This window comes from Echinops telfairi, unplaced genomic scaffold (assembly GCF_000313985.2).
Source record: "Echinops telfairi isolate 266 unplaced genomic scaffold, ASM31398v2 ScPeMD7_2;HRSCAF=8, whole genome shotgun sequence".
Lineage (NCBI taxonomy): Eukaryota > Metazoa > Chordata > Mammalia > Afrosoricida > Tenrecidae > Echinops > Echinops telfairi.
In genome coordinates, this window is record NW_022103898.1 from 50,407,701 (window position 1) to 50,432,392 (window position 24,692).

General features: G+C 36.7%; 1 protein-coding gene across 1 annotated transcript in view; it reads right to left on the reverse strand.

The window, feature by feature from the left end:
• Positions 1-24,692, reverse strand: part of PTPRQ (protein tyrosine phosphatase receptor type Q) — a 276,229-nt gene that overhangs the window by 14,222 nt on the left and 237,315 nt on the right. The window contains 4 exon segments of the mRNA XM_045288666.1: positions 9,083-9,159; positions 13,380-13,470; positions 16,737-16,818; positions 20,566-20,688. Coding sequence (XP_045144601.1) covers positions 9,083-9,159; positions 13,380-13,470; positions 16,737-16,818; positions 20,566-20,688 — 373 coding nt within the window.

Here is a 24,692-nt window from a genome sequence, read left to right on the forward strand (position 1 = left end):
GATGAAGCTACTGAAGCTTACAGATGTGGAGTGACTTGCTAACAGCCTCACATTTGCTAAGATAGTGTAAAGTCATCACCTACTCTTTTCCATTATTTGACTATATTGTTGTCATGTTTTATGAGTTATTCAGATATTTTCATAATATCTCTCTAAGATATTACCTATCTACTTAAATGGTTCTGTTAGTATTTATCAAACAAGGACAATATGAAATAAAATAGGAAGACCCATTTTGCTCGTATACTTCCTTCACTTAGCTGGGATGTAAGCATACAACTTGAGGGTTACACTGTTGAGAGAAATGTTTCTGGGTTTCTTACCGCACTGTCACTGTGTTAATAGACTCACAGAGACCCTACAGGAGAGGGTGGAACTACCCCTGTGAGTTTCCTCCTGGGAGCAGAAAGCCCAGTCTTTCTTCCACAGAGTGGCTGGTGTTTTCAAATGGCTGACCTTGCAGCTGGCAGCCCAACGAGTAACCACTACACCACCAGGGCTCCCATGTTGACTATATTAGGTAAAGTTATTTTATATCTATTTCAAACAACAATATAGGTTAAGACAGGGGAACTAAAGAAAAAATATTACAAAGTGGAATCGTGTTAGTAATGAGACAATGTAGTAATGTGCATGAATAATATACAATCTAAGTATTAATGCATGTCTTCAAATTGGAAACAGAATGCATAAAGATCATTTCAGTCCATTAGTGAATTGAAGTGGACTGGTGTTGGCCATTGTGAATCAGACAGTCACATGGTTTACTATGCCAGGAATGGCATATTCAAGAGGAATGGTGTTGTGTTGAGCCAAGGACATCTCCCGGTCTATCTTGAAGTACAACACTTTGTCAGAGGACACACATGGAAGTACAGTCAACACAACTGTTATTCAAATGTAGGCATCAACCACTAAAGCTAGTGAAGAAAACACTGAAGAATGTTACCAACTTCTTCAGTTTGAAGTTGATCAAACATGCAATCAAGATGCCTTAATAATTATTGAGACTGGAATACAGAAGTTGGAAACAAAGAGAAAGGAACAATATAATCTTCAGAATTCATTTGGTAGCTTTCATAATTATATGAGATGCACACAAAAAACCCATTAAGGTCAGGTACAACTTAGCTTTAAAAATGTCATTTTTGTATTTTAATCCTTCAAAAATCCTTTGGAGCAGGCTTGTCCGTGCAATATGTAACCTTGACATCTTGACTGTTGCTTCCATGAGTGTTGACTGTGAATCAAGAAATCTTAAAAATGTCAATATTTTCTACGTTTAACATGATGTTGCTATTGGTTCAGTTGGGAACATTTTTTTCTTTGCATTGAGATGCAATCCATACTCCAGGGGAAATCCTTTGAGCTTTATCAGTAAGCACTCTTCCTGGTCTGCAAACAAGGCTGTATCATCTGCATATTGCAGGCTGTTACAATATCCTTGTCCTGAAGTGGCATTCTTCTTCAAACTGTCCACTTTATCGGATAGTTGATCATCATACAGATTGAATTAATGTAGCAAAAGGATACAACCCAATCCTGCATAAGCACAATTAAGTGTTCTGAAATTCCCATGCTTTGCAATGTTATCCATAGCTTGTCATGTTTCACATAGTGAATTGCTGTGCACACACAGTCAAACACAAGCACCCCATTCAGGTATCATCTGCTTTCAGCCAAGATCCATCTGATAGCAGCAATGGTATCTTTTGTCCTGACAGCGCCTTGAACATATACCCCTGCAACCATTTGAAAATTATTTCGGTAAAATTTTACTTGCATGAGATATTATTGATATTGTTCAATAATTTCTGCATTCTATGGAAACTACTTTCTTTGGAATGGACCCAAAAAATAGATCTTCAAGGTTATTTGGCCACGTAGCTGTCATTCAAAGTTCCTGGTATAGACAAGTAAGTGCTACAAGCATTACATCCATTTGTTAAAACACCTCAATTGGCCTTCCATAAATTCCCAGAGCCTTGTTTTTGGCAATGCCTTCAGCGTAGCAGGAACTTCTTTGCTCATAAGCCACTTCCTGAAATGGCTGAACATTTACCAGGTTGTTTTTTTTCCGGGGTGGGGGCATAATGTCTCTGTGTTCTTTCATCATCTCTTATTCCTTCCTGGATTGTTTAATATTTTACACATAGAATACTTCAGTATCACAACTCAAGGTTTGATTCGGCTCCCTGCCCATCACACCCGCCATGCCCCCCACTTCTTTCAACTTGAGGCCTGCTGGCGTGCTCTTCCTTTTGGGTTCTCCCTTCAGGTCTTCGCACAGTTGATTGTAATCACGTACCCCATCTTCTCCGACAGCTCTTTCACAGCGTCTGTCCAGCTCTGTCCTTGGTTGCTCCTTCCGTTCGAGGGAAGCACCATCTGCTTCAGAGACTATTCTCTCACTAGCTGTGGTCTTCGTCTTGTTCTTGTCGTTCAATGACCTCCTGCGTTCTTTCGGGAGGAAGATGAGGCTTTGTTTGTCCTCCCTCAGTGTGGCATCTCAGGAACACCCGAGCCAGTCCTCGGTGCCGTAGCATTTCCAGGAGTCAGGAGAGGCTCAGTGGCAGTGAGTTTGTTTTTGTGTTTTGCTTTCTTTATGTGCGATGCCCTGGAGATAATCTCACAGCTCCTCCCATCTCTGGTTTGATGCATAGAATTGATTTTGTTCCACGTGTCAAATTTATTTTTGAGATTGCCTTTAAATTCCGGTGAGACAGACTCAGTGTTTTAAATTACCTCTTGTCAATTTGTTTTAATTTTTCCAACTTCATATGAACAATTAATTGATGATCTGTTCCACAATTGGCCTCTAGCTGGTTCTAACTGCTGACTGCTGATTATGAACTGGTGTTTTGTGATATAGTTCATTTGAGTCCTGTGTCTTCCACCTGGTGAAGACCATGTGTATAGTCACCATTTATGATGCTGAAAGGAGCATTTGCAATGAATAAATGATTGGTCTTTCAAAATCCTATCATGTAATCTCCAGCGTCATTTTTATCTTCTTGAGTCATATTTTCCAAAACCATTATTTTCCAACTGCCAAAACTTCTCCCTGCCCCCAACTTTTGAATTCCAATCACCAGTAATTATCAATGAATTTTTTAATCAATGAATAGTTATTGCATGTTTGATTGATTCTTGACTGCAGAAGTTGGTAAAAATATTCAATTTATTCAACATTTACACCAATTGTTTGCTTGAATAATAGTCATATGAACATATCTTCTTTGTAGACATATAGATATCACCTTATGACAATATTTTATTTCAGAATAGATCATTGAATTTTAAGAAGGTATTAACAGTGTCTATTATAAATGATGTACAAGACTAAAATACTCTGGTTTTTATTTACTGCATTATAATGGTGTATACCTTTGATAAGGCCTCTTAAATTGAACTACTCCTCACTTCCCCAGTTATAAATCAAAGACTAATTAGCTCCTGTATATGCCAGAGAGGACTCTTTAGGAAACAGTGAATGTACAATTGCTTTAGGACTTTTTTTTTGCTTTAGAACTCTTGATGTGTTATATAAATGTAAAAATGTTGTTAAAAATAACATGAATCTTTTTACATTAAAATTATACATATTTAAAAAATTATACATATTATACAGTAGTTAAAAGCATTCCAATGCCTACCATTATCCTTGACCAGTTTTTATTTATTTATATATATAATAAAATAGGCTTATCTCTAGAGGAAAAAAGTGCAGTTTGTAGCTTGTGCTTAATTCAATAACCACTGTCAATTGCTTTTATTATGCAAAAGAAAATGTGTCAAACATTGATGAAGATGTTTACATCTAAGATGCTTTTGTTGTTGAATGCAATCAAGTTAGTTTGAATTTAGAGAGAACTCATGTATTTCTCTATCTATCTACATGTGTGTATTAACATGTATATGTATGTACATATGGACATATACATACGTAGACATATAGATGTCTAAAGAGTGAGATGTTTTCTTTCTTATTTTAGCACCAGCAAGCTTAGAGTGCCGTTGGGGACATAGGCTCCTAAACTCTGTAACCCTGTATCTTAAACTTTAGCTTTACGTAAACTCTTTATCTTAAACTATTTCCAATGACTTAATGTTCTTCTGAGGGGTGTTTACAAAGCTGCTTTCCTGGTATGCTATTATATTTGCATGTTAGGGTTCTCATGGCATATCAAATGTCTAAAAATCATGAATATAAAAATCTCTACTCTTAAGGAACTTTGATAAGAAGACATACACATTTATTTTCATATAGGCCCCAACACTTTAGCCTCTCCCTCACAGAGCAGAAGGAATTAGAATGCAATTCTAAGCAATGAGAATGTGACCAGGAGCCCTGGCGGTGCCGTGGTACCTGTGGGGCGGCAGTTGGCACGGCTGGCAGCTGCAGATCACCAGCAGCTCCCAGGAGAAAACGGGCTTTCTCCTCCTGCACAGTTACAGTCCCAGAAGCCCGCACGGGTCACTACGGTCAGCCCTGACTCAACGGCAATGAATTTGGTTCTTGGTTATGCTACATATACAAAATGTGGAATGACTAAACAGGAGATGACAATTCATCTAAATTGATTGGCTTATAAAGTATTTCTCCTGGTCGTTTGCATCTCATATTTTCAGGGACTCAAAGCTTTTGTTAGCATAATCACCTGTCAAAATGGGAACAAATATGACATTGCTGATGCTACAACAACTCATTTTCATGTTTTCCTTTAATGTCTATTTATGATAAAAGCTCTGCTCCAGTTATAATAACTTTAGTTATCGATGATGACATGCGTGTTGGGCTGCAATCCCCGTGGTCTGCAGGTCCCTGGGAGAAATACTGGTCTTTTCTCTCTGGCACACAGTAACCGTCTGGGCGGGCCAGAGTCGTTCTCTGCGTTAGCACAGCCTAGCTGGCAGTGAGCTTGTTGGGTTGAGGTTGACAGGAGAAATAATAATGAGGTTTGGGTATACTCCTCTTGCCCATAAAATAAAATTCTGGGCTCTCTTAATAACATTTCTGAACAAATTTTACAGTTAGTAAGAATTTACTAGAATGTACTACCTTTCCCTCATTTCATTTCTTCTTCATTCTATCACAAACTTTCCCATAGTTACCTGAGTCTGAACACGAGCTTGATGCATTCACCTAGTCCTGGATTCGGATCCTGGCATTGTCCCAGTTTTAACACCCTCCCTGTCCCACACCACTTTCTCACATTTCCAACTGAGCTCTAGTTAATTTGCTTTCTTCCTTAACGCCATTAATAGTTTGCTTGCCCTTTCTCTTCGGTTCCAAAGAAATAGGATTCCATATTTCAGGGATAATTTGTTTCTGTATTTGCTACCAGTGCATGAGTTGCTTCAGACTGATATGTCCTAAAACAAAACTAGACATGGGAAGGCTTTGAGGGATCAGATCTTCATTCTGAGCTGAAAACGGCCTGACATTAAAGACCAAAGGTGAAGGCCCCTGTGATATGAAGACTTTATATATTCCCGTCCCTGACTGGCATCCTCAACAAAGCTGTCCCCCTAAGATGTACGAGCAAAACAACACGCCTTAAAGTGGATTTCTGAAACCTGCCTTAAAGTGGATTTCATCTGAGTCTGCTTACTTTGCAGCTCAGTCATAATTACGCATGACTTACTTATGATTTTGTTGTATGATTTATTATATTATAGCATTGCTTGATTACAGCAGGATCTATAGCTTCAGATGCCTAGCTTATTGCTCACACTGCACTGCACTCTTCACAGGTCATGTCCTAACGACCTATAATCGTGAGCGGGAACACTGGGAGTTCACGAATATTTCTTTACTTATATGATCTCTGTAGCTCAGCTAATATTTCTTTACTTATATGATCTCTGTAGCTCAGCTAAGCCTCTGACTTTTCCCTAACAACATTACTGCCATCTCATATCTGGTGGGGCACTAGAGCTGTGAGCTATGATACAAAGCACCAGGTCACAAATATAACCACTTCTCTTTTGTTTTGTTCAACAGCTTATCAATACACATGGTTATTAGAGCAATGAATAAATGTAAGTATCCAAATGCATAAGTAGATCACATATAAGTCAAAATCCAATTTCAACATATTGTTACATTTAGGCTACAATGAAAATGAGCAAACATATGATTTCTTTAACATATATAAAGATGAATTAACATTTTAAAGGTAAGCATATGATAAATGAATAAAATATGCTACGAAAATAAAAAAAAATCAATTTGATTCTTTCAGTTTTAGAACACTTATGAAATTCAAAGAATGGCCTGACTTCCCCCAAACTTTCCTCATATCCTCTCTTAAGATGTCTTCAATTCTCCCTTATGCACTACTTTGACATAAGAACCAATTTTGAAGTGTATGTCAAAAACGGCACAATTTTGAAGCCATTGTCAAATAATGCACAATTGAGAGTGAAGTAATTTTTATATTTATCTCCTTTGCCAAGGTTTTGAGGCAATGAAAAACTAAACAGGCATGTTTGGGAAAAGGATGGAGACTCACATACAAGCCACAATGACACTGAAGAAAATGGCCATCCTGTTAGAGAAGAAAAATCTAAAAGACATTTGGGAGGATGAGCAATAAATAAAGTTGTTGCCTCAGAAGGTAGAGGTTGGCACACTCCAGGTGAGGCTATCAGCCTCATCCATCAGGCATATTTGAGAGAGTTCCGGGGAAAACAGAGTGAATGACTTGAGTGCTCAGAAGGTGTCCATGTACCTAGGCTACTGATGAGTCTCTGGGAAGACAAACTAGTTCATCACTTGTTGGGCAGTTCAAATCCACCCAGAGGTATCTCTGTGAAGTTTAAAAAAAAATTTTTTTTTTATGGTAGCAAAGGAAAGTCATTGGTGATTTATTTATTTTTGTATAATTTAATTTTTAAAAATCTTTTTATTAGGGGCTCATACAACTCTTTATCACAATCCATACATACATCAATTGTGTAAAGCACATTTGCACATTCATTGCCCTCATCATTCTCAAAACATTTGCTCTCCACTTAAGCCCCTGGCATTAGGTCATTTTCCCCTCCCTCCCCACTCCCCCCTCCCTCCTGAGCCCTTGATAATTTATAAATTATTATTTTGTCATATCTTGCCCTGTCCGATGTCTCCCTTCACCCACTTTTCTGTTGTCCTTCCCCCAGGGAGGAGGTCACATATAGATCCTTGTAATCCGTTCCCACTTTCCAACCCACTCTCCCTCTATGCTCCCAGTATCGCCACGCACACCACTGGTCCTGAAGGGATCATCCACCCTGGATTTCCTGTGTTTCCAGTTCCTATCTGTACCAGTGTACACCCTCTAGTCTAGCCAGACTTGCAAGGTCGAATTCAAATCATGATAGTGGGGGGCAGAGGAAGCATTTAGGAACTAGGGGAAAGTTGTATGTTTCATCGTTGCTACATCACACCCTGACTGGGTCATCTCTTCCCCAAGAACCCTCTGTAAGGGGATGTCCAGTGGCCTATAAATGGGCTTTGGGTCTCTACTCTGCACTCCCCCCCTCATTCACTATGATATGATTTTTTTGTTCTGATGATGCCTGATATCTGTTCCCTTCGACACCTCATGACCGCACAGGCTGGTGTGCTTCTTCCATGTGGGCTTTGTTGCTTCTGAGCTAGATGGCCACTTGTTTACCTTCAAGCCTTTAAGACCCCAGATGCTATATCTTTTGATAGCTGGGCACCATCAGCTTTCTTCACCACATTTGCTTATGTACCTATTTGTCTTCAGTGATCGTATCATGGAGGTGAGCACACAATGCTATGATTTTTCATTCTTTGATGCCTGATAACTGATCCCTTCAGCAGCTCGTGATCACACAGGCTGTTGTGCTTTTTCTATGTGGGCTTTGTTGCTTCTGAGCTAGATGGCTGCTTGTTTATCTTCAAGCCTTTAAGACCCTAGACGCTATATACTTTGATAGCCGGGCACCATCAGCTTTCTTCATCACATTTGCTTATTCACCCACTTTGTCTTCAGTGGTTGTGTTGGGAAGGTGAGCATCATAAAATGCCAATTTAATAGAAGAAAGTATCCTTGCATCGAGGGAGTACTTGAGTGGAGGCCTGTCATTGGTGATTTAGAGATAAAATTCTTGATTTCCATATGGGAGACTTTGTTTGGTTCCTGACCAATGCACCTTGTGCACTGTCTCTGCCATCTGTCCGTGGAAGCTTGCATGTTGTTATTCTAGGATGGTTTCAGTGGAGCTTCCGCACTAAGTCAGATGCTGAAGACCTGTCTGGTGATGTACTTCTGAACACCAGCTAATAAAAGTCGGACGTCTCAAAACAGCCTGTTCTGTAACCAATAATGGGCACAGGGCAGGACTCGGTAGCGTGTCATGGGTTTGGCATGTGTTGCAGCTAACAGCAACAAGAATATAGCAGTAATGAAAGGGGGGAGGGCAAACAATTTAGTTTATTTAATTCTCAATTAATCTCAATATTTACATACTATGTATGATGTGCAAGGTAGTACACTAGACATGCCACTATTCCTCTGGTTGTTTCATTGAAGATATGTTTATTGATAGCTATAATAGAATGCATATTCTTCACATCATTGGGAACAGGGGAAAAAATAGAAAGCCAAATTTGTCCCCAAGGACCACAAACCTGGAGAGCATAATGCATGTGTGCACTGTATGAACACGATGGTCTATTTGACTAATTTTTGGAGAGATTAGCTGACTGTATGAACACGATGGTCTATTTGACTAATTTTTGGAGAGATTAGCTGACTGCGTTCTCTGCAGAGATTACACTGGCATTGAAAATGGATGTGAGTTAGTAAAGGACCAAGAAGTATGAACTTTAAAGTTGCAAGCCTGCTACTTTCTCATTAAATTCTTGTTTCAAGTTATAAACTCTGTTAAGAGTCCATTAACCCAGGTCTAACATACAAGTACAGAGAACTGAAACTGGCACATGAAGATTCATGCAGGTTGTCATGCATTTGCTGGTTTAAGTATGATCAAAAGTAATACAATGAACTCTTTACTCTCATAACAAATTATATATATATATATATATAAATAGATCATAACTTACAGAAACATAGCTGGCATTGATATAGTCTGATCCTGGGATGCTTGCATCAGCTACCAGTTTCACTCTGTTATTATTATCTAGAAGGAAATATAAGGAATCACTTTTAAATTGCCACTGCATTCTATTATAAAGGTAATTCCAAGAATATACTACCACAATCCAGTATTACAGATAGAAGTAAAGTTAAAGTAGAATATCCCAATTATTCCACAATTTCCTACCCAGAGATAATAATTAAGAAGGCCTGAAGTGTAGTTCCAGAACTTTTAGGACAACAAACAGTACTGATTTTCGACCATTTCAGCTTCCTTTCTTGCTCCAGAGCACCACTTTTATCAGACGCTAGACAGCACAGTTAACTTTCATTCTGATTGTTTCCATGTATCCGACCTTAATTCCCTTTATTTGGCTAGTCTCTATTCATAGTCAAACTTTCAATCATTGCATTCTAGAATATTTTAAGATCTGGAAAACTTATGTGTCCCCTACCCATTATTTTTGTCTTTTAATAAAATATGTCAAATTGCTTTTTCCAGAGACTTTTTACTGTATTAGTACCATAATTCAAATGCATGGTATTGGTTTTAACTATACACAGAAGTGACATACAATACCTATCACTGCTCAGCTATTTTAAAGGTGTTCTTTTTAAAGTATTTTTTAAACTTTAATGCAAAGATATTAAATGGTGTAGAAAATGAGTAAATGGGATTAGGGTTTCTTTTTTAAATTTTTCATTAAAATATTTTATTAGGGACTCTTACAGATCTTATAACTATCCATACATCAATTGTATCAAGCATATTTGTACATATGCTGCCATCATTATTTTCTAAACATTTACTTTCTAATTGATTCCTTTGTATCAGCTCCTCTTTTTTCCCTCCCTGTGCTCTTCCCACCCTCATGACCCCTTGATAAGTTATAAATTATTATTATTTTCATATCTTCCACCGACCACAGTCTTATTGGGAATTTAGAGTTTAAATGATTGTTCCCTATATACACTTTAAGTGAATTGCTTCAAATTTTCCTCAGTTTCTTTGACTATAAAATGCAGTTATAATATTTACTTTATAGGATACTCATGAGGAAAACATTAATTTCCTTTAAGAAACCTCATAGCAAATACTCAATATATATTAGTGTTTCATGGTCTCAAACCCAACAATTATGTTAAAATGAATTATCGTTCTTGTTAATAATAACAATTGCCTGGTCCAATATTCTAGAATCGAGAGAGGGTAGGTTTAAGCAAAATGTTTACAAATGATTGATGCCCCTAATATTATAATTTTTGGATGGCACTGTAAGCTATTTCAATGACATTGTAGCTAGTCCTACAACTAAGGAAGGGCAACCGTCACGTTTGCATTCACTTGATATGCCTTCTTATAATTATTTGAGTCTACAACAAGCTAAACTTTTCTTCATGGTGTTGGAACATTTCTGAAGGTCATCGAGTTTCCCGTCAAACGGAGATTTGGAAATCTCCTCTGCAAGCATTTGCTGCTAATTCTAGTGTCTTAAAACCCTGTAAGCCAATATCTTCTAAAATGCACGGTGATATTTAAATCCGACTTCCTACATTACTCAGGGGAAACAATGCACTTCACTTAGCTGGCTCTGACTAAAATCCAGACTCTAGTAAAATGAATTCATGCTCTATGGGAAAATAAAAATGTGTTTTTTTCAGTTTATGGGTTCTCTGCCAACACATTGGGAGGACGTACTTAGTCTAAACATTAGAATTTTTTCCCCCCTCTATGAAGGTGAGAGAGAGAGAGAAAGGGGAAGGGCCTTTTAATAGCCCTCGACTTTACAGCTTGGTTTCTAACCTAGGTTAGGAAAGTGGACGTGCTATCCTGAAATTGCAAACCTTGAGTTGGTGACTGATCTTTTTTATGCAGAAAGTGATCAGCCTTTAAAAGTAAATGATCTAGTGACTCCAATTATAATTAAAACTAGCATTTATTGAATGCTTTCTGTCTTCCAGTGTTGAACTACGTGATTGACAGGACTGTTGCATCTAATCTTTGTAATAATTTTATATTGTAGAGACCACTGAATGATATGGCCAGGGTGACCAAAGCGGAGAAAGCCCTAGATGGTACACAAGGTAAATACATTGGCTAATAATTGCAAGTTCGGCAATGGAGAGCCTACAAAGAAGAACTTCAGAAGAAATGCCTGGTGATCCACTTCCAAAAAATAAACGTTGAAAACCCTAAGGACGATATTGCTATTCTGACACGGCAGAGGCCATTCTGAGCAGGAATCTACGCCATGGTCATAGGTACCGACGTGGTTACATTCGATGCTGAGCCCTGAGCCTTGATAGTACCTACACTCTCCAGATGTGATTACACAGCAGGCAGTTATTCGTTGAATTAATAAATGACACTACTAATAACATTCTTTAAGCGTAGATGTTTATGTCTCATCAAGACATCTTTTATAGGATCACAGAGGCAATTTCAGATGACTGTGAGGAAAACACTCTCCCTACAAATCTATTCACAGATATTGGATGTAGATGGAATATATCATTTTATAAACTACTAAAATTTCTTCTATAATCTAGAATGTTAACTTATGTTGTCAATCTCAGCTGTAAAGAGATAAGATGACCACAATTATCAGCTTTAGCTGTGGCTTTTAATGGCTGTTTATCTCCATTGATAGCTCTCATTCTCTTTCCATCCTATGTTAAATAATACACAAACCTTATGGAATCATATAAAATATATTTATTCTATTATACATATAAAATATGTCAAAGGTATTCCCATGACATAAAGGACCAATGGGTGTCTAATTTAAAATACATAAAAGATTGAGAACTTAGGTAATGGTAAATATGACTTCTATTTCTTTCATTGTTGAAAACTAAAGGCACTTTTATCTGGATTCACATTAGATATCATGATAAATTACTTCAATGATATGGACAATTGTAACTAAGTACTACATATTCTATAGTAATTGTCCTTCAGTAATATATAGTTTATAGTATTCATTTTCACAGAGTACTATTGAGTAAGCAGGATGTAGAAACTTAGGAAGTTTACATCAGCAAACATGAGACATTCCCAAACTCTTAAACTTCTGATTCATTGAACTCGGGTTAACTCTATGGAAGGAAAATCAAAAGGGCATCAAGAAATGTCACGGTCTAAGACATTTAGAGACGCATCATTAACATTGAGTAATCCCATTATAATGTCTTATTTGTCATCTTGATTTTAAAGTTACTTACTTATGATTTGTCTTGTATTAGAAATGATTTTAAGTAGTTAAAGCTATTATTATTTGCATCCTTTTCCAGTTCTTCGGTATTAACGGGTTCCCTTAGTTTACTACCTCCTTCCTGTGTCCTGCTTCCCTAAAGCGGTTTCCCTCATGTATCTGACACTCATTCTAGAATGCCAGAACCTAGTCCAATTTCTTCCTACCCATATGTCATATATGATTTTATATTCTGTGACTATGTTTTTAAGTGCGTGTCTTCTTAGACACTGTACCTTTTTGAGAAATGCAGAACTCTCTCTAAAATCTTTTTTAAGAACAGAAATAAAGATAAATATGCTAATTAAAATTAAGACTATTGTAAAACTTCAGGTTTTGAAGCAATCAATAGACTTTTAGAACCTCAAAAATGTAATATCAATTCTCATTCTCTTTCCATCTATGTTATATGAGATATAAAATGTGTTAAACATATTCCTATGCCATAAGGACCATATAGCTATTAGTAATCAAGGAATTCCATGCTTTCCCATTCACATAAACATGATGGCTGAAAACCAAAAATGTTGTTTATTTCTTAGTGATGGAAAAATGAGAGTGTGTTTACTGTGGCAAGGCATTCCTGCCTCTTGTGGAAAGTACACATTTACTCTGATCTTCAATAGTGATTTTGCAATGCACTTTTTATATTCAGAACAAAGCAATGCTATAGTCTTAGGAGAAACTAATGTACAAGGCTATGTCCAATTTTACTTTTAATTTTGAAACTAAGTCTGAAGGAAATGTTAAAGAGGTTTGTTACTTGTGCCAAATTACAAAGGTAAGTAAACATTAAATCTAGATGGCCTTGCACCTACACAAGCCAGCTATGTGAACCATCCATATAACTTTAGTAACGATGAACAGAACAAAAGAGATACAACTCACAAGTTGCTGCTACTTAAGTAAACATGTAATAAAATGTATTCAAGAAAACACAAGGAATGTTACGAAGTATGTTGTGATCATTTGAAAACACTCCGCCATAAGGAACAATCAGCACACATACATGGTTTTATGTTTGGAAAGCGGTTTTTCGCTCTGTTCCAGGGGAGGTCAGCATCCGTTGAAGAGAGATCCTGAAGGAATTTTGGTAATTCCTGTGGAATAAAGTAATTGGACATTTTACATGAACAAGGTAATGGAAACAAGAGGTAAACAAGAAATTCCACTTAAAAGAGTTAACTTTTTTTTGGAGTTAACTTTTAAGTTGAAAATATAATTCATAACTCCCTAAACCAGTTCAAATGAATAGTATTGAGTTTATATGAACTCCCACCTTAGAAATTCATACTAAAGATTGTCAGTTGTACTAACACCTCCTTCTAAGAACATTTCTTTAAGCTCCAGAAAGCTCTATAATGTAGCAGCCATACAAACAGCATATGTTAAGGTTGGAAGCATTCGACACTAGTTAATATTTTATTCTCCACTCCATAGGAAGAGGCATTCAATGATTTATTTTTGTGTTTTTCTTCTGAGGCAGTTTGATTTCATGCCTATTAATTGGTACAACTTTGGCCAGTTTGTGAAGAAGCCACGGGTCACTTCCTGGTCTGAGTGTGCACTGTTAACTGAAAGAGGAATGCAAAGGTGTGGATAAGAATGATCAGATGCCGCTTGGAGGGTCAAGGGGTTTGATTTTTGACATTTGGGTGAAAATTCATTGTATCCATGTCTCTGACTGTTTCTAGTGTATCATGAAGAAGGCTAGTCCACGGTCACGTGACCCTTCTTTTGTTGAGTGGATCATCAACATTTGTAAATGTTGACAGCTTTCCATTTTAGAAATAAGTTCCACATTGCTGCCGTCTTTAAAAAGTGTTAAAAATGTGCGCTTCAGACTATTTTTCAACATCATTGGGTATTATTCTTTCAATTGGATAATTCTTTCCACCTTATTTTTTTCTCAAAAAGATAATCTGGGCAGTCATTTGCATGAGAGCAGGTGCTGGAAGAGGGGGACTATGGTTTCTGAATTCTGGTACGCTGGCACCAGAGGCTTAGGGGGGAAAACGTTTTGACCAGGTGCAGAGGTTTCCCGTCGTTAGGTATCTTGTGTCTGGGCTTTTGGAGGATGTGCCGCCCTATCTGTAAGAAAAAGACAAAAATAGAAGGGAAAGAAAGGAAGGTGACAGAGAAATGGACTGAAAGCTTGTATTTGTATTTTGTAGTTATTTTACACAAACGTTTCAGTTGTAGATTTAACTGACCTGGCCTGCATAGTTACTGCCAATGACCAGGTTAACTGTTTGGACGGGGTCACGTTACACTCGCAGTCTGATTCTGATCAGAGCTCAAAGCCCTCGGCGTCCCTCTCATCACAGCCGGGGGTTCTGCTATTTCCTCTCCGTTTAGTGGAATCACACATAAATTGGTCCAGTTTGCACGCTCGTGCTTCCACAACCTCTGGCTTTTGCTGGAGTACTTTTCTGCCTTTTCTACTTGTTGGATTTCTGCTCATCCTAACGTGCGACTCAACAGGCATCCTTTTGCTGTCATCGTTCCTGACACCTCTTCACAACAGAAGTGACTGTCACTTCTGAATGCATATCCCAACCTGGGTCCCGGTGCCCAGGGCGTTCGTTATTTTCTAGACGTGAATACACTGCCAATAATCCTATGGGCTTCTTTCAGGGCAAGCACCAATTTCATCATAGCTAATCACGAAACACAGAGCACTTTATGCTAGTTGTTTTTCTAGCCTTTGCATTTATTCAGTAGGTTTAATAGTCACTGCTCAGTGAGGTGGGTGCAATCATTTCACAAAGGAGAACACTGTGACACAGGGGCTTAAGTGATCTTTCTTAAGGCCATTTGTCCCGTACATACACAGGACACTGCTTATCACATGATGAAATTCATTGTCATAGAATCAACTCTGACTTCTAGCAACCCTACAGGGCAGAGTAGAACTTCTACCTAGACTTTCAGAGGCTCTGAATTGTTATGGACACAGGCTATGTCCTCCTAAGAACTGCTGGTGGATTAGAAATTCCCACCTGTGGGATCCTGCACCTCTGTCCACTGTGCAAACCAGTGTATCACCAGAGTGCTCTGTCACTGAAAAAAATGCTGATCGTGGTTTAAGATGTAAGTGAACAGGACCTAAGCATAAGGATTACCCAATATAGGCATCAAATATGCACTTTTCTATGAAGATATAGCTATTTTACTTAAAACTACTTAGTAAAGCATTAGGATAGAATGACTTTTAGAAAAGCTTTTAAAACCATGGTCTCAAAAGTTAGTTAAAACAGAAACTTTCTCAGTATAATAAAGAACATGTAAAATGCTATTGCTAACAAAATTTTTCATCCACTCAGTCATGCATAATGTAATTATATTTGCTCCAATTCTAGTGAAATTTTTACACGTTTGGTCCTGAAAAGTTGAACGAGTTCACTGTATAAATGCTAAGAAGAATTTCATGGCACCATTAGAAGCATAACCAACGAGCTGTAGGAACTACCATTAATCTTCTCAGATTTGGGTTATTATTCCCCAAGAGAATGAAATATTATCAACTTGAATTTTGAAAGCCGGTTGTTTCTTTGTTTCATAAATTCATAAACTAAGGGTTTCATGAATAGCATATTTTTGTAACATTCAGAAACTTATTTTGTTTTCATAATATAATCTAAATGTGGTAAAATGCTTAAAATTGGTTAAAAGTCTCTAAAATACCTTACAGATATTATATCTACCTTATTATTTCAAAATAGCTTCCATTTTATAGATATAAACTCCTAAACAATAAAGTTAGTCTAAATTTTTAAAAAATGTTTTAAAAGGACAGCTTCTTAATTTGATATATTCTCCATAATATAATATAGCACTTATTCCATTTTAACTTAAAATTAGGCATCTGAAAGGCTGCGTGCTCTTTAACTTGAATTTTTGTTCATTATAGAAACATACACTTTGTTTCTGAAAATATCAAGTTCTGTCCTCAAATTTACCTATATCGCAACATAAGTTAGACAATTTAGCATCCGCATGTGAGGCAATCCTTAAAACTCTAAGACTGCATTTACAATCTGACTCAACACTGACATCTAAGGAAGCAGCACTCTGGATGTGCGGCTATTTCCGGACGGTGAGCAAAGAAAGAGGGCCCGGCTGCCGTTGCTGGGGAGGTCTGCGGACGAGCAGCTTTCCTGACACCGTGGGTGAATCATTCCGATCATGTTGCACCAGAGGCCGCCCAGGGTAACATTACTATCCAAACAATCAACCTGGTAATTGGGTATTGATTATCAAGGCCAGAGTCCTTCATGGCCCTGCGTGTTTAAAATGGACATGAAATGTGACACATGAAACGACTGGAAGGCTTGCAATGTTGTGACAACTGCTAGTAACATACCGAAAATTCTTCTTGAAACTTTAGGTTGTTGTTTGTGCAAAGCTCTTCAACATGTTGCAGGAAGGACTTTTTGCTTATTGGCCTCCAAGGAGAGAATGGCAGAAAACAGAGTAGGGTTAAACGGTGCTCTTTTCCTTCAGCATGTGCACTGCCTGTATGATTAGCAAGTTAAAGAACAAAGGACATTGCAAAAGCCACACACAACATGGCCCTACAAAGCCACCCTGGTGAACTTGCAAAATTAGCATCTCTTCTTTAAGTTCTCGTGGTTCAACATTTCTTTCACTCTCTAAGTGATTTAAAATGAATAGTTTAACATTTTCAAGTAAATGGAAGGGCATAAAGTTATCATTGAATCCTCCAGCACGTCCTACCTCTTTGTCACACAGAAAACATTTTACACATTACAAGGTTTTAGAAGATATAAAACATTGCAGTGACCTCATCTCATAATGACATGGTTTTTAAACCCCAAGGAGGTTAAATATCCCCGTATTACTTCCCAAGCTAAAATACAGACATGCAGGCTTCACCCCAGAGAGAGAGAAAGCATTTCTCCAGTTACCATGCAATTGGTCATGCTTTTATGATTTATATCCCGCTTGGAGGTTTTTCTAACAAACACAGAAAAAAAGAGCCACACATTGAGATTCACCAAGTTGGTGGATCTCAGTCAATATTCAAAGAGAAGAAAAGTTATTTAACAAACTTACTTGATGGATTTTCTATAACTAAGTAACCTGCAACAGAGAGTGTGTTAAATGCACAGTGAGTGGAAGGGCACAACTCATTCGGAAAGGGTTCTACAATAAAATACGAAAAATATAATAGACCAGTAATGTTCTATGCCTTTAACTATTATTTGATTGTTATTTTATTTCATTATTTTGAAAGTCAGCTAATTTCAAACTGAATATGGCCAAATAATAATTAGTATGGGGCACTGCATTAACAACAGGCCTTTTTTTCACTAACATACTGTATAATATTCTGGGATCTAAAAAGGTTACTGTGGATTTAAAAATATATATTTTCTTTATCCATCCAGAATACCAAAATCAGATCATTGAAAAATGCCATCATATTGTCTATGTCTTGTTTTGTAGGTGAATTTGAATGAATACACAACTATGACAAAAACAGAATTATTTAAATTACTTTCAGCATACTTTTGTGACAGTTCATTGGTCAAGTTATATATACTCTGGAAAAATTGAAATAATTTTTACAGCAAAATAGGCTATGCAATACACACATATTTAGAAATGGGCACATTTTGATAGCACTTGTTTGTCATGCACAACAAATTAGCACTGCAAAAAAAACCACAAAAGGTAAAAAGTATAGTGAAATATAATGAAGGACAAACTTTTTATAAATTTAAAATTTTATTAGTATAGATAGTTTTCTGTTGTCTTTAGATAAGAATTACTATAAGACTGTGTTTCTGAAGTAAAGGATGACTGATAGAAATAAATAGGTTGGAAAATGGGACATAATGGATATTTTTATAAAAAATGTCCTGCAAGGTCTGTGTTACATGGGGAAAAGGAGAAAAGAGGAAATGTATTTAATAATACAGGAATTTGTTAAAAGTATGCTATGGTAAGTATAAGCAAACGGAATGAGAGGACTCCCATTAAGGTTGCCGGTGAACTCAAGCAGAAGACTTTCTCTCCTGGCTTCTCAAAATACACCTGGCAGAGCAGCCGCCATCAAACAAGGGTCCTTGGTGAGACTATAAAGTAGCATTGATATGACCAGCACAACTCGAGAGAACAATTCTTAGAAGGCAATACAGAAAGCCTGATGCTAACAAGATGGACATGAATCTGAAGAATTATTGAATGTGACGAATTCTTGATTTTGTGGTTGGAAGATAAATACAGTGGCTAAAAATTGGGGGTCCTGGAAGTACCTTTAAATCAGTAATAGAGGTAGATGGGATCGAGGCAATCAATCCTTGCTGCTATGAACTAGTCCAACTCAGAAGTTGCACAAATCTACTTTAGGGTAAAAATGAATGAACTCCTAGAATCAGGGAGATCAACTTCCCAGTTACCACATAGCAATGAAAATTATTGAACTACATGACAGGAATTTTTATAATAAAGGGGAACATTATTCAACTTCTTACTGGTGAAATGCAAACACTTTATATCTGATTAAATGATTGGCTCATGACCCACCCATTTAAAGGATTCAGATTGCCACCATGTAATGGAGACATCCTCTATTTTCCCAAAGGATCCAGGATTATTTGAAACTGAGCTGGACAACTATTTTTACTAGAATATCTATAATCTAAAATAAATTCCGGTTGCTGGGTGAAAAAAAATCAGTGCATGTTTATGAAGTGCTCAATCAACCTCAACCATGAATAAAGTATAAATGAACAAGAAATAGTTCAAGCACAATATTATTAGTATTTACATTCGCACTTTTCTTTCATAAATCATCTATTTTTCATTTAGTAATAATTGATTTTTTCTTTTAAATCTTTTCAGAGGAAATGATTCAGAAAATGCTTATACTTTATTGTTACTATTTAAAATAATAACATTATACAAAATTGTTGTATTTTGGAATCTTTCTCTAAAGATAGTATGATACTAATTTTAGTCATAACTGGATAACTGTTGGGCTTGGTTAGATATTTGTGAATTCGTTATTTTTAAAGTGGAATACTTTTATTGGGGGCTCTTACATCTCTTATCACAGTACATACATTCATTCATTGTATCAAGCACATTTGTATATATGCTGCCATCATCATTTTCACAGCATTCTTTGTATTTGAGCCCTTTATACCAGCTTCTTATTTTTCTCCCTCCCTCTCCCGCCCACTCTCCCTCATGAACACTTGATAAGTTATAGATTTTTATTTTCATATCTTAAATTGGTGAATTCTTGACTTACAAAGTACAAATGTCCTTCCTGGTTTCAGATATGTGATCAATTGAGCATATATTTTACATATTTTATCAATCAAACATTATATATAACCAGTTGAGCAAATTACTTAATTTGTCTCAGTTTTATAAGTTGCAAAGTGGAGAGAAATATTTAACTCAAGGTCACACATATATAATAAACTTAGAGAAGTCACTGCCCTTCATAAATAATATATAGATATTAATAACCCTCCGACTGCCATTGAATGGGTTCTGACCAGCAACCCCGTATAGGGTTTTTGAGACTGTAAATTTTTATGGAAGCAGATGGACTGATCTTTCTTCCAAAGAGAGGGTTTGAACCACTGGCTTTGCAACCAGCAGACCATTGCTTAACCCAATGTGTCACTAGGACTCCTTAAAGGTTGTTTGCTATCATGAAAGTTACTATTTCTATTTCATTTTATATAAATGAGGCTCTTTTGAAAACGACAATGATATAAAGAAAGAATTAGTTTTGTTTTGGTCCTAACAAAATACGGGATTGTGCTAAATTGAGCAAAGCATTTCCCTACTTGATTCTTCCTGGACAGTGCGCTCACAGCAAGACGGATCACAGCTATCTAGAGTTCAGGTTCAAGCCTTGCTTTCTAGTTCCTTCTTGGTGCCAAAGCAGTCTCTAAAATAATGACAACAATCATTTATTTTTCGCATAATCGTGTGAAAGCCTTTTGAATCGCGCCCACTTTTCTGACAGCGTTCCTTGCAACTGGTTTCGTGCATGCTGCACCATCCCAGACGACTTCGCCATGCCACAGTCACTGATTCTGGGTCTGGTTCAAAGGTTAACTTGCCTATGGACTTTGCTCGCTTCATTGCAAAGGAAATAATTTCACCCTTTGGTAAAATCTAATTTCTACAGACAAATCACCTACCTTGTTTTATGGGTACATGTGTGAAGGACACAGGGGACCCTGGGTGTGACAGTGGCTGAAGCCCTGGGTCTGATGGAAGTTACCCGCCATTGTGCGGGGGCAAGGGTGGCATCTGCTTCGGTAAAGATTTACAGCTCGGGAAACCCCACGGGGCAGTTGGACTTCATCCTGGCGGGTCGGTATGGCTCAAAATACACTCCATCACAGTGACGATGACGAGTACAAACCCTCAGATTCACGCATACTTGAGCGCAGGGACTGGCTGATCATTTCGATTATTATAGGCTAATCATGGCTGAAAGCCCTGTCAAATACATATCCGTGTGTGCCTTCAGATTAAGCCACACAGTAAGTTAGACATAAATTCTCCGGTTACTCTAAAAGAATATTTGAATTGAATGAATTATTTCTACGAAAATGTTAAGCAGTTGCAAATAATCAGAATATCCTAACTCAAAATCTTAAATAATTATGCTACAAAGATTAATCAATAAACAGCATCTAAAACACCATACCAAGTTATCTAAGCTTAAAGATGTGAAAATATGAGGGTAGGTAAAAAAACAATGCTACAAAATCATAGACATTTCTATTAAACAAAGAGATCAAAATGAAGCTACTGCTACTCAATACATTCTCCATGTAGGTTTACATATTTTTGTAAGGGTATTTCCTCTGTCTAACCCCTCCTCAAACTGGCCTGTATTCTTCAATTTATACCACATGAAATAGCAGTTTTGATATCATCAAGGAGCTTAAATCATGCATCTTTTGAATTTTCTTTGAGTTTTTAGGGAAAAGCTGCCGCCAGGGGTAGACCTGGGTTATAGGATGGAAAGGACAGAGCTTCCCAATGCAGTTCTCATAGAATAGTCCTTGCTACGAAGGAAGAATAAGCAGAAACATTGTTGAGATTAGAAAAAAAAAATAGAACCGAAAAACTTCCGTGCAATTTTCCTGATCCTTTTCTTCTCAATGCAATTTTCTATTTCCTTAAAACTTCTTCCTAATAAGGCTCCGTGATCATTTCAGGTCTCTGAGAAAAGCAATCGAGAATTTGCTTTTGGAATCCCTAAAACAAATCACAATAAACTTCTGATATGTCTTCTCTGGCCTCAATTTAACTGGCTCAGCAGAGTCCCTTGAAATCTACTCTTTTAATTGGATTTCTTTTTTCTTTTTTAAAAAACACCCTACAGAAAATAACACAAGTGTATTACTGAGAGAACTTCCCTGTAGCCAACCACTGATCTCCAGGGCCTATTTAAACCTGTTTTGTTTGGAATAGACCGAGGCACGTATCAACTAAAACCATAGTAGCAGCAATCTTTTGTGACTCAGCCTCATATAAGAACAATACATTTTCTCTTGTCTACATAAATGATGTCATAGGCAACAATTTAATTAAAAAAATAAGAAATATACTTTCTTCTTCTGTGTATATTCTACCTAAACCTCATTATTTCATGTAATTTTTCACTCAACTTATTAGTCATATATATGTACAAAACAAGTTTTCAAATTATTTAATTGTATGTAGTTATTAAACATATGCAACTAATAACAAGTTTATTTTATAATTATGTTTGAATTAAAATTGGAAATCTGAGTTGTTATCTGGAAAACTCAAATTGGGAAGACAAGTAAGAATTAACTCACTGCCATTAAGTCAATTCCAACTCACAGGGAGGAGAACTGCACGAGGTGGCTTTTGGAAGCGATGCATCTTTATGAGACAAGAGAGTCTCATCTGTTCGTCATGGACCGGCTGAACGTTTCAGACTCTGACCTCGTGGTTAGCAGACTAATTTGTAATCCACTATAACGCAGAAGAGACTTTTGTTGTTTGTATTTTCTGTATTATTTATTTGATCCTTAACCTCATGCCATATTGTTGTATTTATCTCTGAGGTATTGGCCCAGACCTTTTCTTTGAGGTTAAATTTTTTTTTATGTTTAAATAGGAAAAAGAATATTGATTTGGGCAATTTAAACAAGGGATTTTCAAGAAAGGTAGACCCCTGATGAGGTAATTAGATTCCTTATAGAGAATATGTTCTGGTTAAGTAGTCATAAAAGAGAAAAAGAAAGTGTATAGACATCTATATGTATGAAGGTCAGCCATGCTATGTGAGAAGGCTGGCTGTTTTCAGTCCCTCGATCAAGTGATCTAAAGACACAGTCAAACACATTTGTATAGTAAATTCATTTCTATTAACATTTCCTAAAGCTTAAAAAAATTAAGTGGAAGGCAGTTTTAGACTGGTGTGTTATTCAGTTAAGATAGTAAAGTTTAATGTCAAATTATATTGAGATCATTATATATACATAAATTTGAGAATTGTCTAGATTTCAACAAGATAATTGACCACTTTCCAGTATAAATGGCAAAATACTTTTTATTACATTAATCTTGCTGCCTTAAACTTTATGCCCTTTTCTTGAAAGGGGTATTATTTCATGTCTGGGCTCATTTTTAAAAGTCTATCAAAAACTTAAATTCCACTCAGATTACTCTTAATAGATCCAGAGAGAAACCATTTATTTATGTTGGCAGTGGTGATTGAAGACCATATTGTCATAGAGACTCAGCTTTCTCTCAAGGTCAATCAGTTGAAATCTGAAGGGAATTTAGATAGAGTCCAAATAGCCACAGTTGATAGTCTATACACGAGCAGCTTAAATCAGCGTTACCAGTGGCATAGAAAATACTGGGAAATGTTATCTTTTCTACTTATCAGCCGAATTCAGTTAAAAAGAAAAGAGCAGCAGCAACAGAACTTTAGAGTTGGATTTTGCACACCATGATATGCAATTGCTGTTTACATAACAATTTGGTAAAGAATCTATCTTCCAGATAACATAGTATAATAATTATATACAAAGTTTTAGATTTTTGAATGTGAGTTCTAGTTTAAATATCTCATCAGAGCACTATTTTTTTGGAAAGTTACCTATTTCTATAATGTTGTTCTTTTCCATATATAGTATCTATGATAACATTTAAGAATCTTTTACTTTTTGTTCTTTTCTCTTAGGGTTTTTGTTGTTTTGGTCCTTAAAAAGGTATGCTTTAGAATGGCTTCTTTACTCATTTAACAAATGATCAATATATGTTTTTATGATTTTCTCTACATATTCATGACATGATCCTAACCAAGGGCTGGTGCTATACATCAGATTCCAGAACTTCACTTTATAAAGAAAACATCATCTGAGTAAAGTAAATTTTCCTCACTTAATTAGCTAAACAATCAATTAGTAAGTGATGTCTCAGTACTTTCATCATGTGTCTTCTCATCTTTCATGGACACAACTATGTTTAGATAGGACATCAGCTATTCCGAGGGCAGCTCATGGAAAAATGTCCCTTCCTTGTACACTACAGTACTTCCTGCACCTGGAACAGTGCTTGATAGCCGAAAGTTACTGAATTGAGATTTCTCTATTGATTTACACAAATATGATAGCATGGCTTGTTAGGTAGAAACAAAAAAGCAACACCATCTTTGATATCAATGAGTGGGGTTAAAATTCCCAGGGCAGCAGAAGTTGAATTTTCCTTATTACACTCTGCATTAGGACATTTGGAAACAAAATCTTGACATTTTATTTCATCAGCCATGTATTCTAATTTTTAAATATGGACATACACTTAGCTACTAAAAGGTCTATCTATGTAGGGTAAAATACAGAGACAGGGTAGAGATTTCTGATAAGGGCTGAAGAACTGGACAAAGGTTCTCAGTGAGGAGAGAATGATGCAGAAGCAGGTGAGGTTCCATCTTAAATGAACTCTTTACAGCCTGAGCACCCGTTGCAAGTAGCCACCGGAGCAAGTAGCCACTGACCTCAGGAAGCACCACGGAGAAGACCGTACGTACCCTAACAAATGTGCTTTATGTAGGAGTGTTCTTCAAATGTTTTGATTAAGCCCAACAACTTAGTTTCATTCTTTTGAAGTAAGGGTTCTAAGCAAGATCATTGATTGTAGCAATGAAAATTCGGTGATGGAATAAAAACGACGAGAGTTCTGCAAAACGGAACACTTTTTCTTCCTCTGAGGAACCAATGGCATAAAGCAATATATATATATTTGGATATATATATTTATATATATCCATATA